The sequence below is a fragment of the Hordeum vulgare genome, chromosome 3H (assembly GCF_904849725.1).
Source record: "Hordeum vulgare subsp. vulgare chromosome 3H, MorexV3_pseudomolecules_assembly, whole genome shotgun sequence".
Lineage (NCBI taxonomy): Eukaryota > Viridiplantae > Streptophyta > Magnoliopsida > Poales > Poaceae > Hordeum > Hordeum vulgare.
This window is the reverse complement of record NC_058520.1, coordinates 197,862,878-197,878,451: the sequence shown is the minus strand read 5'-3', so window position 1 is coordinate 197,878,451 and position 15,574 is coordinate 197,862,878. Positions and strand designations below refer to the sequence as shown.

Here is a 15,574-nt window from a genome sequence, read left to right as displayed (position 1 = left end):
CAAAAGAGGGGGGCCAGAGGGCCAGCTGGGTGCCCACAAGCCCCCTAGGCGGGGCCAGGGGTGGCCGCGCCTAGCAGGCTTGTGGCCACTTGTTGGCGCCCCTCTGGCACTTCTTCGGCCGAGTATTTTTTGTAAATCCCGAAAAAATACTCGTTGATTTTTACGGCGTTTGGAGTTGCGCAGAATGGGTATCTCAACTTTGCTCCTTTTTCAGGCAAGAATTCCAGCTGCCGGCATTCTCCCTCTTCAAGTAAACCTTGCAAAATAAGAGAGAAAAGGCATAAGTATTGTACCGTGAAGTGAAATAGCAGCCCAAGAAGCGATAAATATCAACATAAAAGCATGATGCAAAATGGACGTATCAGGGAGGCACACGGGGTGGTCACAAGCCCCCTAGGCGCGGCTAGGGGGTGGCCCGCGCCTGGCAGGCTTGTCGCCTCCTCGTGCGCTTTCCGGACTACTTTAAATTTTTCTATTTTTCTAAAAAATCCAAAACGGAGAAAAATTCCTACTGGAAAAGTTTTGGAGTCGGTTTACTTACCGAATCACATACCTCTTCATTTTCGGAGTCTCAAACATGCAGATAAATATCTCTTATGTACTCCTCCGGAGTTATGGTATTGATAATATTGCTTTCAACATTTATGGGAGTACCTCAGATATAATGCTTGATTCTTTGCCCATTTACCACTCTCGGAAAATTACCTTCCGTGTTGTTTATCTTGATGGCACCGGAACGCTATACTTCCTCAACAATGTAAGGAACTTCCCATTTAGAGAGAAGCTTGCGTGCAAAAAATCTTAAACGAGAATTATATAGCAAGACATAATCACCTATATTGAACTCACGTTTTTGTATCCTTTTATCATGCCACCTCTTAACCTTCTCTTTGAACAACTTGGCGTTTCCATATGCCTGAGTTCTCCACTCATCAAGTGAGCTAATATCAAATAACCTCTTCTCACCAGCAAGTTTGAAATCAAAGTTGAGCTCTTTGATTGCCCAATAAGCCTTATGCTCTAGCTCAAGAGGTAAATGACATGCTTTACCGTAAACCATTTTGAAGGGGACATGCCCATGGGATTCTTATAGACAGTTCTATAAGCCCACAGTGCATCATCGAGCTTCTTAGACCAATTCTTTCTAGACCTATTGACAGTCTTTTGCAGAATTAGTTTAATCTCTCTATTACTTAGCTCTACTTGACCACTGGACTAAGGATGATAGGGAGATGCAATTCTATGATTGACATCATACTTAGCAAGCGTTTTACGGAAAGCACCATGAATAAAATGTGAACCACCATCAGTCATTAGATATCTAGAGACTCCAAATCTAGGGAAAATAACTTCTTTAAGCATCCTGATAGAAGTGTTGTGATCAACACTACTAGTTGGGATAGCTTCTACCCACTTAGTAACGTAATCAACAACAACTAGGATATGAGTATACCTGTTCGATTTTGGAAAAGGTCACATATAATCAAAGCCCCAAACATCAAATGGTTCAATGACAAGTGAATAGTTCATAGGCATTTTCTGACGTTTACCGATATTTCCTATTCTTTGACATTCGTCACAAGACAAGACAAACTTACGGGCATCCTTGAAGAGAGTGGGCCAATAGAAACCTGATTGCAATACCTTGTGTGCAGTTCTGTCTCCCGCATGGTGTCCTCCGTAAGCCTCGGAGTGACACTTTTGTAGGATATGTCCTTGTTCATGTTCAGGTACACAACGTCTAATAACTCCATCTACTCCTTCCTTATAAAGGTGACGATCATCCCAAAAGTAATGTCTCAAATCAAAGAAGAATTTCTTCTTTTGCTGGTATGTGAAACTAGGTGGTATATATTTGGCAACGATATAATTTGCATAATCAGCATACTACGGTGTACTACGTGAAGTATTGATGACATTCAATTGCTCATTGATACGTCTCAAACGTATCTATAATTTTTGATGGTTTCACGCTGTTATCTTGTCTTCTTTGGTTGTTTTATGTACCTTTTATATCTTTTTTGGGACTAACTTATTAATTTAGTGCCAAGTGCCAGTTCCTGTTTTTTTTCGTGTTTTTGACTCTTTTTAGAACTGATTTTGGAACAGAGTCCAAATGGAAGAAAAACCCCGAAATGATTTTTTCCCGAACGAAAGAAGACCAGGGGGCTTTTGGGTCAAGCCAGGTGGGCTCCAGGGAGCCCACAAGCCCCCACTCCGCCAACAGGGGGAGGCGGCGGTGGGCAGGCTTGTGGCCTCCCTGGCCGCCCCCTGACCTAGGTCTTTGGCCTATAAATTCCCAAATATTCCGCAAAAAATTAGAGGAGCCTCGAAAATACTTTTCCGCCGCCGCAAGCTTCCGTTTCCGCGAGATCTCATCTGGAGACCCTTCCCGACACCCTGTCAGAGGGGACTTTGGAGTTGGAGGGCTTCTTCATCATCATCATCGCCCCTCCAATGACTCGTGAGTAGTTCACTTCAGACCTACGGGTCCGTAGTTAGTAGCTAGATGGCTTCTTCTTCTCTCTTGGATCTTCAATACAAAGTTCTCCATGATCTTCATGGAGATCTATCCGATGTAATCTTCTTTGGCGGTGTGTTTGTCGAGATCCGATGAATTGTGGATTTGTGATCAGATTATCTATGATATATATTTGAGTCTTTGCTGATTTCTTATATGCATGATTTGATATCCTTGTAAGTCTCTCCGAGTCTTCGGTTTGTTTGGCCAACTAGATCTATGATTCTTGCAATGGGAGAAGTGCTTGGTTTTGTGTTCTACCATGTGGTGACCTTTCCCAGTGACAGTAGGGGCAGCAAGGCACACATCAAGTAGTTGCCATCAAGGGTAAAAAGATGGGGGTTTATAATTGGTTTGAGATTATCCCTCTACATCATGTCATCTTGCTTAAGGCGTTACTCTGTTCTTATGGACTTAATACACTAGATGCATGCTGGATAGCGGTCGACGTGTGGAGTAATAGTAGTAGATGCAGAAAGTATTGGTCTACTTGTTTCGGACATGATGCCTATAGAAACAATCATTGCATAGATATCGTCACGACTTTGCGCGGTTCTATCAATTGCTCGACAGTAATTTGTTCACCCACTGTCTACTTGCTTTCATGAGAGAAGCCACTAGTAAACACTACGGCCCCCGGGTCTATTCACATCCATCGTTTACACCTCCGCTTTTACTTTGCTTTGTTACTTTGTTGCTTTCAGTTCTCACTTGGCAAACAATCTATAATGGATTGACAACCCCTTCATAGCGTTGGGAGCAAGTTTTTGTGTTTGTGCAGGATCTTGAGATACTCCTCCACTGGATTGATACCTTGGTTCTCAAACTGAGGGAAATACTTCCCACCGCTACGCTACATCACCCTTTCCGCTTCGAGGGAACACCAACGCAAGGCTCCAAGGCCATGAGGGAAATCCTTTGCATACTTGCCTAGGAAGTCCCTTAAGGCGTAGCCACAGCAGAAGGATTCTTGGTGCCGTCGACACACCTATTTCTGGCGCCATTGGAAGGTCTTTTGTTGCAGTAGCAGAAGTATTTCTGGCGCCATTGCCAGGGATACACAACAAACATCAGAAGTATTTCTGGCGCCGTTGCCGGGGAGGAGAAATCAAGATCTATCCAAGTAGGTCTCACAAACTCTTCTCTTGCATTTACTTTTGTTGCCAGTTGCCTCTCGTTTTCCTCTCCCCCACTTCACATTTTCCGTTTTCATTCGCCTTTCGCCTTCGCCCTTTTCTCTCGGTCGCTTTCGGTTCGCTTGTGTGCCATGTGCCCTCAATATGCTTGCTGAAAATCTAGTGATATGGATCCTCATCCACTTTCTAGTCTCTTTAAGAGACCCACTCGTGTGGAACAAATTGCTAGTGAGTTGAGGGCAATTGACTATTTCTTTGGAGTTTTGCGTAAGATGCGTGAATCTAAAAATTGTGAGGAAGAAATTCATAAAGTGATTCACGAGGGCTCCTTGGATGAAAAGCATAATTGCAATGGTTTCACTATAAATTCTATTAGTGATAATCATGCTAAAATTATGCAAAACCCTAAGCTTGGGGATGCTAGTTTTGCTTTGTCCACTACTTGTTGCAATAATCATGATTGGGGTGATGATCTTTCTTATGATCTTGAAAATTTGTTCAAACCTCATGATGAATATGATATTTGCAACAATACTGAAAGTGGGATTGGAGAAGTCATGACATTATTTGATGATAATCCCACTATTTTTGAAGAGCGTCAACTTTGCATACATGTGGATCATGAAAAGAATATCCTATGGGATAGCTATATTGTTGAATTTGAATATGATCCCACATGTAATTGCTGTGAGAGAGGAAAAAAATTGGTAGAAACTTTCATGTTACCAAATCACCTCTCGTGGTGTTGAGATTGCTCTTGTCTCTTTCTTCTTCCTTGCATATGGCAGCTATTGGTTGTCTTGACAATTTGTTTTCCTATAAAATGCCTATTCATAGGAAATATGTTAGACTTAGATGTGATTTTCACATGCTTTAGGATGCTCCCGTTGTGTTTCAATTCTTGTCTTTTGTGAGAGCATCATTGAATGCCTAGATAAGGGCGTTAAACAAAAGCGCTTGTTGGGAGGCAACCGAACGAATCTATCCTTTTTCTTTCTGTTTTGTGTTTTCGACACTTTCATAATTCTGTTATGATTGTGTTTTTTGTGTTTCTTTTTGCGTTTGTGCCAAGCAAAACCGTTATGATTAGTCTTGGGGATGATCGTTTGGTCATGCTGGAAAAGACAGAAACTTTCTGCTCACGAAAAGAATTTTCATTTTTTTCTGTAAGAGATTTTGAGTTGATTCATTTTGCTGTTGATTGCTCCACAAATTCTTCAGACTGTCGTAATTGTTCAGAATTTTTGAAGTACCAGAGGTATACAAAATACACAGATTGCTACAGACTGATCTGCTGTTAACAGATTCTGTTTTTGTTGTGTTGGTTGCTTATTTTGATGAAACTATGGATAGTATCGGGGGGTATTAGCCATGGAAGATTGAAAGTACAGTAACCCAACATCATCCCAAGTAGAATTTAAGTTTTCTACAGTACCTAAGGAAGTGGTGGTTTGCTTTCTTGTACTAATGTTATCACGAGTTTCTGTTTAAGTTTCGTGTTGTGAAGTTTTCAAGCTTTGGGTGAAGTTCTTATGGAGAAAGAGATAAAGAGTGGCAAGAGCTCAAGCTTGGGTATGCCCAAGGCACCCCAAGAGATTCAAGGATGCCGTAAAATCCTAAGCTTAGGGATGCCCCGGGAAGGCATCCCCTCTCTCGTCTTCAATCCATCGGTAACGTTACTTGGGGCTATATTTTTATTCACCACATGTTATGTGTTTTTGCTTGGAGCGTCTTGTATCGTAGGAGTCTTTTATTTTTGTTGTGTCACAATCATCCTTGCTGCACACCTAGAGAGAGAGACATGCACACACCATGATTTTGTCGAGCTTCACTTATATCTTTTGGTAGACAATTCAGCTCACATGTGCTTCACTTATATCTTTTAAGCTAGATACTTTTGCTCTATGTGCTTCACTTATATCTTTTAGAGCGCAACGGTGCGTGGCTTGGTAGTTGATCTATGCTTTGAAAGTAGTCTCAAAAGGGGTAGTTATCCAAAGGGATACAAAAACTTCCACCTTCATGTGCATTGAATAGTTAGAGAAGTTTGATTCATCTCAATTAGTTTTGAGTTGTGGTTATGGTAATATTGAAGTCATGCTAGTAAGGTGTTGTGAATCTAGAAATACTTGTGTTGAAGTTAGTGATTCCCGTAGCATGCACGTATGGTGAACCGCTATGTGATGAAATCTGAGCATGATTAGTATATTGATGATTGTCATTCTTTGCGTGGCGGTCGGGATCGCGCGATGGTTTACACCTACGAACCCTTCCCCTAGGAGTATGCGTTGAATGCTTTGTTTCGATTACTAATAAAACTTTTGCAACAAGTATATGAGTTCTTCATGACTAATGTTGAGTCCATGGTTTAGATGCACTCTCAGGCCTAATTTGGTTCATAGCATAGGAATACCATAAAATTAGGGAACTCGTAGGAAATAAGATGTCATATATCTCCAATCCTATGACTAGGAATGTGAAAAGAGATGTCCTTTGATTCACACCAAATTTTTTTTTTCATCGAGTATAGACTAATGTTTATCTTGCTGTAAATTGTGCAGGATAGGAAGAATTCTTTCATAGGAATAAGATTCTATTCGTACAAATCAAAAGAGAGTAAATGATTTTTTTTCCAGAAAACGCTTAAAATAAACCGGCTGATTACAGCGCCGCGTAACTCGCCTCATCGCTACGACGCGTGTCCTGCATGGTGTGGCCCCAGCACGAAATCCCTCAATTCCCCGAATCCGATCAAAGCTTTTCTTCCTCCCCAATCCAAATCTCGCGGGCGCTGCGATGGCGGTCACCGCCATCTCCCACCTTTGCTGAGGCGCGCAGCGCCACACGCTCCTATACCTCTTGCGCCGCCACTTCTCCTCTTCGTCCTCCCTCGCCACTACCGCCCCGCTCGCAGCCGCTGATCGCATCAGAGTTGCAATCGAGCTTCGTCGGAGTCATCGACGCTGCGTCGAAGCTCCGTCAAGACTGCAATGGAGCTTCAATGGAGCGTCAGGGTATGCAATGGAGCGCTGTCGGGCTCGTCACAGCTGCAATGGAGCTTCGTCGGAGCTTCAATGGAGCATGCCACGGGAGCGCCGTCGGGTCGGTGGAGCTCGTTGCGGCTGCAATGGAGCTTCGTCGGAGCCGCAAACTCCGGTGATGCTTAGGGGGTGCCGCAAACTACGGTGATGCTTAGGGGGGTGCTGCAACTCCGGCGATGTTGCTTGAAGCTTTGTTGGGAGCACCGTCGGTGTTGCAATGGAACAACACCGGGCCGCCCGAAGCATAGCCGACGCTGCATTGGAGCTTTGCCGGAGTTATAATGGAGCTTCGCCAAAAGTAGGTGGTGTTGCACTCAAGCTTTGCCGGAGTTACAATGAAGCTTCACCGAAAGTAGGCGGTGTTGTACTGGAGCTTCGTCGGAAGCCATCGCTGCTGCACAGGAGCTATGGTTGTGGCCGCGTTGTGGTACAGTGGAGCTTTGACGGTGTTCTCACTGCTGCCGAAGTGCTGCTGCATCGGACGGCCACGTGCGCGCTAATCCAACGGTTGATTAGACAGATGATTTCACTAGTGGTCGCTTTTTTTCCTCTAAAAATTCTATCATACAGAAATCCTAAAATTTCCTTTATCAAACCAAAGGAGGCCTAAACATTTTAATTCTCTAAAATTCCTATGAAAGCCCTCGAGACATTTTAATTTTAACCTGGGCTTGCGTCTCCAGCTTCTAGAGCAAGTACAATAAGGTACAATCAGCAGGCTGTAAGGATTAAAATACTATATTTTTGCTGAGTTGGATGAGAGAGAAGAGAAGAGAGAAAGAAAGCGGGCTCTTCGTGAAGAGTTAGCTCTAGCATGCTCCTAGATGCTTTGTGAGAATGAAAGGTGGGCCATACATGATAAAAGTAGTACTCTTTTATAACTAACTATTGTATAAGCTAGATATAAGATGAGAATCGTTTCCCACCCGCGCGCCGGCCGGACCGACGCGCCGGTCGCCCCCTGGCGCGCGGGAGCCTTGCAACATTTTTCCCAGCCACGTGCTTCTCCGGTCAATGGATGCAACATTTTTCGTCTAAAAATGTTGCAACCTGCGTTATTTTTGCTGCAAGCGTTTTTTTACTATATTTTTGTCTCAGTAAAAAAGCTTCATATAAGTTTGGTTGCAACTCTAGTTCGTCGGATTTTTTGTTATTTTTACTTTTTGCTTCAACCGTGTTAATTTTTACTACAACCGGCATCATGTTTTGCTGCAACCGTTCACTAAAAAGTTGCATACACGGCACGTAAATTTTTGTTACAACCGGCGTTTGACTTTTGCTATCACGTACCATCAGCTTCGTTTTTTCGCTACGATCACGTAGATATTTTTTTGCTACAATTTTTGTTTTTTGTTGCAACCGTTGAAAAATTTGCTGCATGGCATCGAAATTTTGCTGCATAGAGAGAAAAATGTTGCATGCGAATCCAACGGTGCGGACGGCGCGGGGTTGATGGATCCTACGGCCTGCGCGCGGCCAGCCGAAAATCTGGTGCCGCGCGCCGGCGCAGATCACCCCCAAGATGTACTATTAACCATGCTCTAACCGCAGCCGTCCGATCAGACAAATCACGCATCCTAGGCTCCTAGCCGCGCACACCAATGTCTTTACTTCTTTCTCTCGTCTCCTCCCCGTCGCTGCCGCACAGAGTCTACAGATTCCTCCTCTCCTCGTCCAAAGGCAGGCGAGATGGCTTCCCCCGACGCGGCGGCGGCGCCGCCAACGGAGCCCGAAAGGTGGAGAGACCTGGACATACTCCTCTCCCGCCCCGGCAACCTCGTACACTCCACCTTCGATCCCAGCCCCGGGGTGAGCCACCGCCGCTGCCACCTCTCCAACTCCCGTCCCGCGTTTTGGATCCTTCTCGCGCTTTCTCACGCGTTCCACTGAATCGGCTACTTGCGTCGTGCTTGCAGCTGCGGGATCTTATTGGGAGCTTCGTCGAGGTGCTGGTGGTGGGGGCGGGCGGCCTGGGCTGCGAGCTCCTCAAGGACCTCGCCCTCTCCGGGTTCAAGAACCTGCACGTCATCGACATGGACACCATCGACGTCTCCAACCTCAACCGCCAGTTCCTCTTCAGGTCCTTTTCGACACCCAGTCCTTCTGAGTATACAGAGGGTTTATGCAGTATAGGGGTATTAAACTTTGCTGTCTGTTCACGTGCTAAGCGCTAGATTTAAGGTTGTTTGGTCCACGGGAAAATATCTCTCGCTTGCATAGATAGCTAGCAATGTAAGGATTGGGGAATAGATAAATAGAAGGACGTTCTACTGTTAGGTCCTGTGAAATGAATCTGGATTCAATTATTTGCAAGTTCTGAGTGACCGGGCGTGAGGAACAGTAGAGAGGATAACTATAATTGTTTGCAATTACTTTTGTCCTATGTGATGTCAACAATATATCAGCATTTGGAAAATAATATGTGAGCATAACTACAAGAACGCATTATCCATGGTATATCAGATAGCTACATGGTATATTAGATAAATATATTATGTGAGTTTCTGAAGCAATCACAGATATATTGATAATCTTGTGTCATTGAATCCTTTCTAAGATACTCCCTCCGTATCAGAAAAAGTCTTATATTTTGATACAGAGGGAGCATTAGATACTGTATGTTTTGCTAGCTGTTCTTAATCAAGTTGCAAGCAGCCAAACAATTATTGCGGCCATAAACATGCAAGATCATTGGAGGCCAATCATTGAATACTACACTTTGTCTTACTTCAGTATGATTGCCAAACCAGTGATAGATTTTCACACACACAATAAATAAATAAATTGACAGCAGCTGTAAACATAAGCACAACTCATCGAGTAAGGCCAAAACCTCACTTTATTGCGGCATCAACTGTATGTATGTTTGGATTTGCATGTTCTATTTACGTTTCTCCATAACATTATCATCTCAATGAGCATTGCATGCGATTTTGTACAGGATTCAAGATGTTGGGAAGCCCAAGGCTGAAGTAGCTGCGAAGAGGGTTATGGAGCGAGTTAGTGGAGTGAACATTGTGCCCCATTTTTGTAGGATTGAAGATAAAGAGCTAGAGTTCTATAATCAGTTCCAAATAATTGTTCTTGGTCTGGACTCAATTGAAGCTCGAAGCTACATCAATTCTGTGGCTTGTGGTTTCTTAGGTATATATTTCAATGCCATTTTTATGGATCTTTAGTCTTTTACTTGGAAAGAAGGCTTCAACTAGTAAACATTTTTGGTCTGCAACGTGTCCATATGTGCTTTCCTTGTATAAATTCCAATTTAAATTTGGAAGTGACCATAGCATGCACATTCATAGCAACTATAGAATGAGACTGAAGAAAGTTTGACAAAAAAATTGCTAGAGATGAATGTGAATCAATACTGTTCTGTGTTAACATTTCCATCCCAAGTAAAACGATATGTTTGGCTGCACATAAAATCAAGGTTCTCTAATTTTATACAGGTAGTATTGCCTGTTTATTACTCAAGTGATCAGAAACTAGTGCTCCCTCTGTACCTAAATACTTGTAGTTGGGGAGAACTAGAGGGAGTACATTTACATAATGAAACTCATAATGTCCTTCATTTATGTACTGATGCCGGTATGTCTTTGGAATTGCAGAGTATGATTCAGACGACAAACCAGTCCAGGAGACAGTTAAACCTATGGTAGATGGTGGGACAGAAGGTTTCAAAGGTCACGCTAGAGTCATTATACCAGGGACAACGCCTTGCTTTGAATGCAACATATGGCTTTTTCCTCCCCAGGTCAAGTTTCCCTTATGTACCCTTGCTGAGACTCCAAGAACTGCAGCTCATTGCATTGAGTATGCTCATTTGATCAAATGGGACGAGGTATAATTCTTGTATCTGTAGTTTGCTCTTTAATTTATTTTCATTTGTAACAACTACATTTTGTCTTGTAGGTTCACAGTGGAAAACCTTTTGATGCTGATGATACAGAACATATGCAGTGGATTTACTCAGAGGTTTGCTCTAGTATGATGACATATAAGTTATATAGTGTCCTATCTTTTTTCTGTCTAATCTTTTGTCTTGTATACTTAACAGGCTTTAAAAAGAGCAGAACTTTTTGGTATTTCCGGAGTTACGTATTCTTTGACTCAGGTCTGTCCTCTTCTCCGTTTATTCTCCCGGCCTAAGATGTAACTTTAATCCCTATCTATCCAGAATGTTTCAATGTTATACTCTAATGTGAACTGTGCTTGTGCCCTCGTTAATAGTGCATTGTATCGTAAAACTAATAATAATCAACATTCTTGGCAGAATCATAGGATTTAGTTCTTAATACCTTTATATATCAACCTTATTATGTTAACTTCATGTTCAAAGGGGCCCACAATATTGTGCCGAACAGGTAAAATTCCGGTGCTGGGTTGGGGGGAAGTTTTGTGAGTGAGTGTGGATGCAACTCAAATTCAATACCTGCCATATAGAATTCTAGCCATGTTAAGATTATCTCGTTTTTCTAGTAGTCTGCTGTTCTCCAATAGTAGGTGATTTTGCTACTAGTATTTGCTGGTATAATCATTTGTGTAGTTCGATTAGGCTGTGTGCAGCTTTGCACTACGGGCAAGTGGGCACTGGTAGGAGTAGCTTAATGCCCACTTCAATAGTGGACTGTTTTGATATTTAAGAAGTTGCAGATAAGAATGGTCTCAGTTTATAACTTGTGTAAGTTTTGTTTAATCATAGCGACGTTTAAAGTTAACTAGCCTTGTAATCCGTCTACATATGATTTTTCTGAATAAATATTTATTCACACAGTAAATGTCTATTCATACTCTAATTTAACATAATCCTTACATGATTTAGCTGTCACCTATGCAGCTTCAGCATGCTTGACAATGTTTACATGATTGCTACTCTATGTTTAATTTCCACAGTATTGTGCTATGTACAATTTTTCTTCTGACAGAAGTTTTTGCGCCATTTAGTTAGTTTATTATCAGTAACTAATTCTCTGTATGCCACTGATGCTTCTTTGGCCTTGTTACATCCGCCTACGTAATGTCAGTTATAAAATAAAATTACCTCCGCTTAATGGGAAACCCACAACTTAGAATGTATCTTAGCGTTCTTCAGATATTAGGCATTTCAGAGAGAACCTTTTCACATTTGGTAATATGTGGAGGCATTTTTGCTTGTTGGGCCAGTGATCTAATCTGCAAATTTTCTTATCGCTCTATATTCCTTCAGGCCAATGAATTTGGATTCTCAGTTATTCGGATGATTAAGTATAACTTTATTATTTGTTCGGTTGTATAAATCGTGGAACCAGAAAGGACAAAGTTGTTAATTTTAAGAGGAAATTGACATTTGTATTCCTGATTACAGGGTGTTGTCAAGAATATCATCCCAGCTATTGCTTCAACAAATGCAATTATTTCTGCTGCATGTGCACTTGAAGCTTTGAAGCTCATCTCTGGCTGCAGCAAAAGCGTGTCAAATTATCTCACGTGAGTTGCATTACTCCCATTCTTACTCTGTTAATAGTCGGTATCCCAAAAGAGTAAGAACAATCTTTTGAAAGTGTGTTGTTACTTGTAAATATTTTTATTCTTATCTTTTAGCCAAAACTATCACTGTTTGAATTCAAAACTTATATGCCAAAACTCCTGCAGCAAAGTGGACCATGTATTGGTTAATCAGGAAGGTACGTCATAAGGGTATTCGGAAATGATAGGTTGATTCACGTTGTATTACTTGTAATGGTTCATTTCACTCACCTGAGTTTATTTCAGTGTATGAACTGGATAAAACTGCAGGCACACATGTCTGACAACGTAACAAACAGATTCTAAACAGACTAATATTTCAGATAATAAATCATAAAGGAACATACACGCCAACTTTCAATCAATGACAAAAGGAAACCATATAACCTTCAGTAATAATTCACGTCCGCTCACAGTAGTGAGTAGGCAATATCTCGCATGCAAAACTTTTCTGAATGAAAAAGCATGCAGACTTTCTGAGTACTCGAGACAAATACAGCTTGTTGACAGAACTCTTTGGTTATTTGAGCGCATACAGTCAGAAGTAAAGCTTCATTAGTAATGTGGCGCATTATGAATCTAATTTGCTTGAATTGCTCCTATATATTTGGGTGTTTGGCTAGCTGTTATTTTCTCTTAATCATGTGGCAAATAAATATTATTTTTCATTCCAAACTAGCTGCTATTTGCTTGAATTGCTTGAGGTTCCTTTTTTTGTCTTGTGGCATTCTATTCTATCCTTGATTGGTTGAAATCATTTGGTTAAAATTGGTTATTGACACATGCATTAGTAACGTATCACATGTCGCCATGTTCCCTCAAAATATTTTCATTATTTACACACGCCCACATGGTATTGTTGCTGGTAACTTGTTCGACGACCATATCTGAAGCAGATGCATTTCTTGATTGGTTACAAAAACATGACGCATTGCCAATTTGAATAGCCTAACAGTTATTTTATGTTCTCATGCAGGTACAATGGTCTTGTAGGAACTCATAATAAAGTCACAGAGTTTGTTAGAGATACAGATTGCCTTGTATGTGGACCTGGTACCCTTATTGAGCTGGACACGTCATCGACACTTTCGGAGGTCAGTAACATTCAAATCAGAAAAAACTTGCATACCTTGTGCACCTTCATAGAATGAAGGTATATATCGACTTGAAAGGGGCTGAGATGAATCATAAACACATATATACACGAATTATGGAAGGTGCTAAGATGTTGACTTTCAAATACATAAACATGAAGTTTTATTTAGCTCACACTTACACATACATGCATGCATTCATCATTTGGCTCAAAAGAAATACTCCCTCCGTCCGGAAATACTTGTCCTAAAAATGAATATAATGGATGTATCTATAACTAAAATAAGTCTAGATACATTCATCTTTAGGACAAGTATTTCCGGACGGAGGGAGTATATATTTTGCTGCATTGCTTGCAAACTTCAAAACATGTGCCATATTTTCAGCAAAATGACACTTCTAAATAGTGGGTTTTACTCCCTCCGTTCCATAATATAAGTCTTTTTAGAGATTTCACTAGAGAACTACATACGGATGTATATAGACATACTTTAGAATGTAGATTCATTCATTTTGCTCTGTATGTAGTCCCTTAGTGAAATCGCTTAAAAGACTTATATTTAGGAATGGAGGGAGTATTATATTCTGAACAACGAAAAAGCTGAAAAGAAAACACTTTCTCACTGACAGACTAGGCAGTTTAATACCCAGGTTTAGGTTCCTAGTTGCTGCATCACACATAATTCTAAAATGTGGCACTAAATAGAGGATGTACTGTTGTGCATAGAGAGCCTGTGTGCCTGTAGATTTCTGAATCCTTTCCACTTATCATGGACAGTTCATCAAGATGCTTGAGGAGCACCCCAAACTGCTGATGTCAAAAGCTAGCGTGACGCACGGAGGCAACAATCTGTACATGCAGTCGCCAGAAGTTCTTGAGCAGATGACAAGGCAAAACCTGAGCATCCCCATGTTTGAGCTCCTTAAAGGAACCCCATTTGCTACGGTGCATGTTAGTGGTATGGCGGAGAGCAATGGGAAGAAAGTGTCATCGCTGAGGAAGCTGCGTGTAGCCTTCAAGGGCGTCGAGGAAGCTTCGAAGATGGATACAACTGAGAGCTCGTGATATCATCGTTGTTGCTGCCTATGCCCTTCTTAGATAATATTAACCTCCCATTTCGTTGAGAGAGTAGTGTATTTCGAAGCGGATGAAATGGAAGCTGAAATTTACACTTGGCACGGTCTCTTCGGGGTCAACTTAAATATACAACCTCTGTCTGGAATTAACTGTCACTTAAACAAGTGTCAGGAGTATTTGGCAAAACATGGTAGTTTGTGTAGTATGGCTTGTATCTAAGTGGTGAACTGGTCATGCTATTTTACCAGATCTGGTTTAAGATGCAACAGTTTTGCCGAGAAGATAGTTCCTGGCATGATCTCATAAAATAGTTTTGAGTGCCAAAATTGACAGTTCAGTTCTGCTTCTGCAGTTAAATGCCAAAAATATAACTACATGTCTAATTCATACACTAATCTCATAAAATCATTCAAATCGAGCCTAGAGAAATCCTTGCATCTCGGACAAGCCCTTTCCTTGATGTGCAACCGTTTCAGGGTCATGGCTTAAACGGACCGATGATGCCAAGGCCATGTCAAGGTCTTAACCTCAGATCGACAGGTTCTATTGCACTGCAAAGTTTTTTTTAAAGCCGGGCAAAAGATTTGCCACATATATTAATTAAGAAGGAGAGGCCAAAGCTGAGATTAATGATGTGTTACATGCGTGCCCCAAAAGAAAGAATTACTCTCTCGACAAAGATTGAACTCAACTTTTTTGCTCCCGCCAAAACCCAAAGGCTCGCGTCACTTTTGATGATACCGAAGACGACCGAAGGTGGAGCCAACTTGTGACGGAAGACCTGTGCATTGCGTTCATTCCAGATGGTCCACGAAGTTAACATGGCAAGAGAGGCCACTGCTTTCGTGTTTGGCATGGATTGATCGGATATACGCATCCACCACTCCTTGGCTGACGGAAGAGCTTGCCATTCGCCCGAGTCGATTGAGTCTAGGTGCAGTACCGACATTGGAAAAGAAGGTGGTCAATCGTCTTCTGGACCTGCTTGCATAGAGAACATAGATCACAATTGGGCCAACCACGCTTAGCAAGCCCGTCAGCTGTCCAGACTCTATTTTGGGTGGCAAGCCAGGCAAAAAACTTGACCTTTAGTGGAGCCCAAACCTTCCAGATCGAGTGCTCCATAGAGGACCGAATCATGCCGTTAAACTGGGCGTTGTACGCGGACTCCGCAGAGTAGAGTCCGCTTGCAGTGAGC

The 15,574-nt window shown here is 41.9% G+C and overlaps 1 protein-coding gene across 1 annotated transcript; it reads left to right on the top strand.

The window, feature by feature from the left end:
• The first annotated feature begins 8,325 nt into the window (after nt 1-8,325).
• On the top strand, nt 8,326-14,657 carry LOC123443507 (NEDD8-activating enzyme E1 catalytic subunit). The gene is made up of 9 exons (XM_045119896.1): nt 8,326-8,507; nt 8,615-8,778; nt 9,640-9,842; nt 10,307-10,539; nt 10,611-10,673; nt 10,756-10,812; nt 12,043-12,164; nt 13,180-13,297; nt 14,077-14,657. Exons 1-9 carry the CDS (start codon nt 8,388-8,390, stop codon nt 14,362-14,364), a joined length of 1,368 nt encoding a protein of 455 aa, XP_044975831.1. The 5' UTR covers nt 8,326-8,387; the 3' UTR covers nt 14,365-14,657.
• The last annotated feature ends 917 nt before the right edge of the window (nt 14,658-15,574 follow it).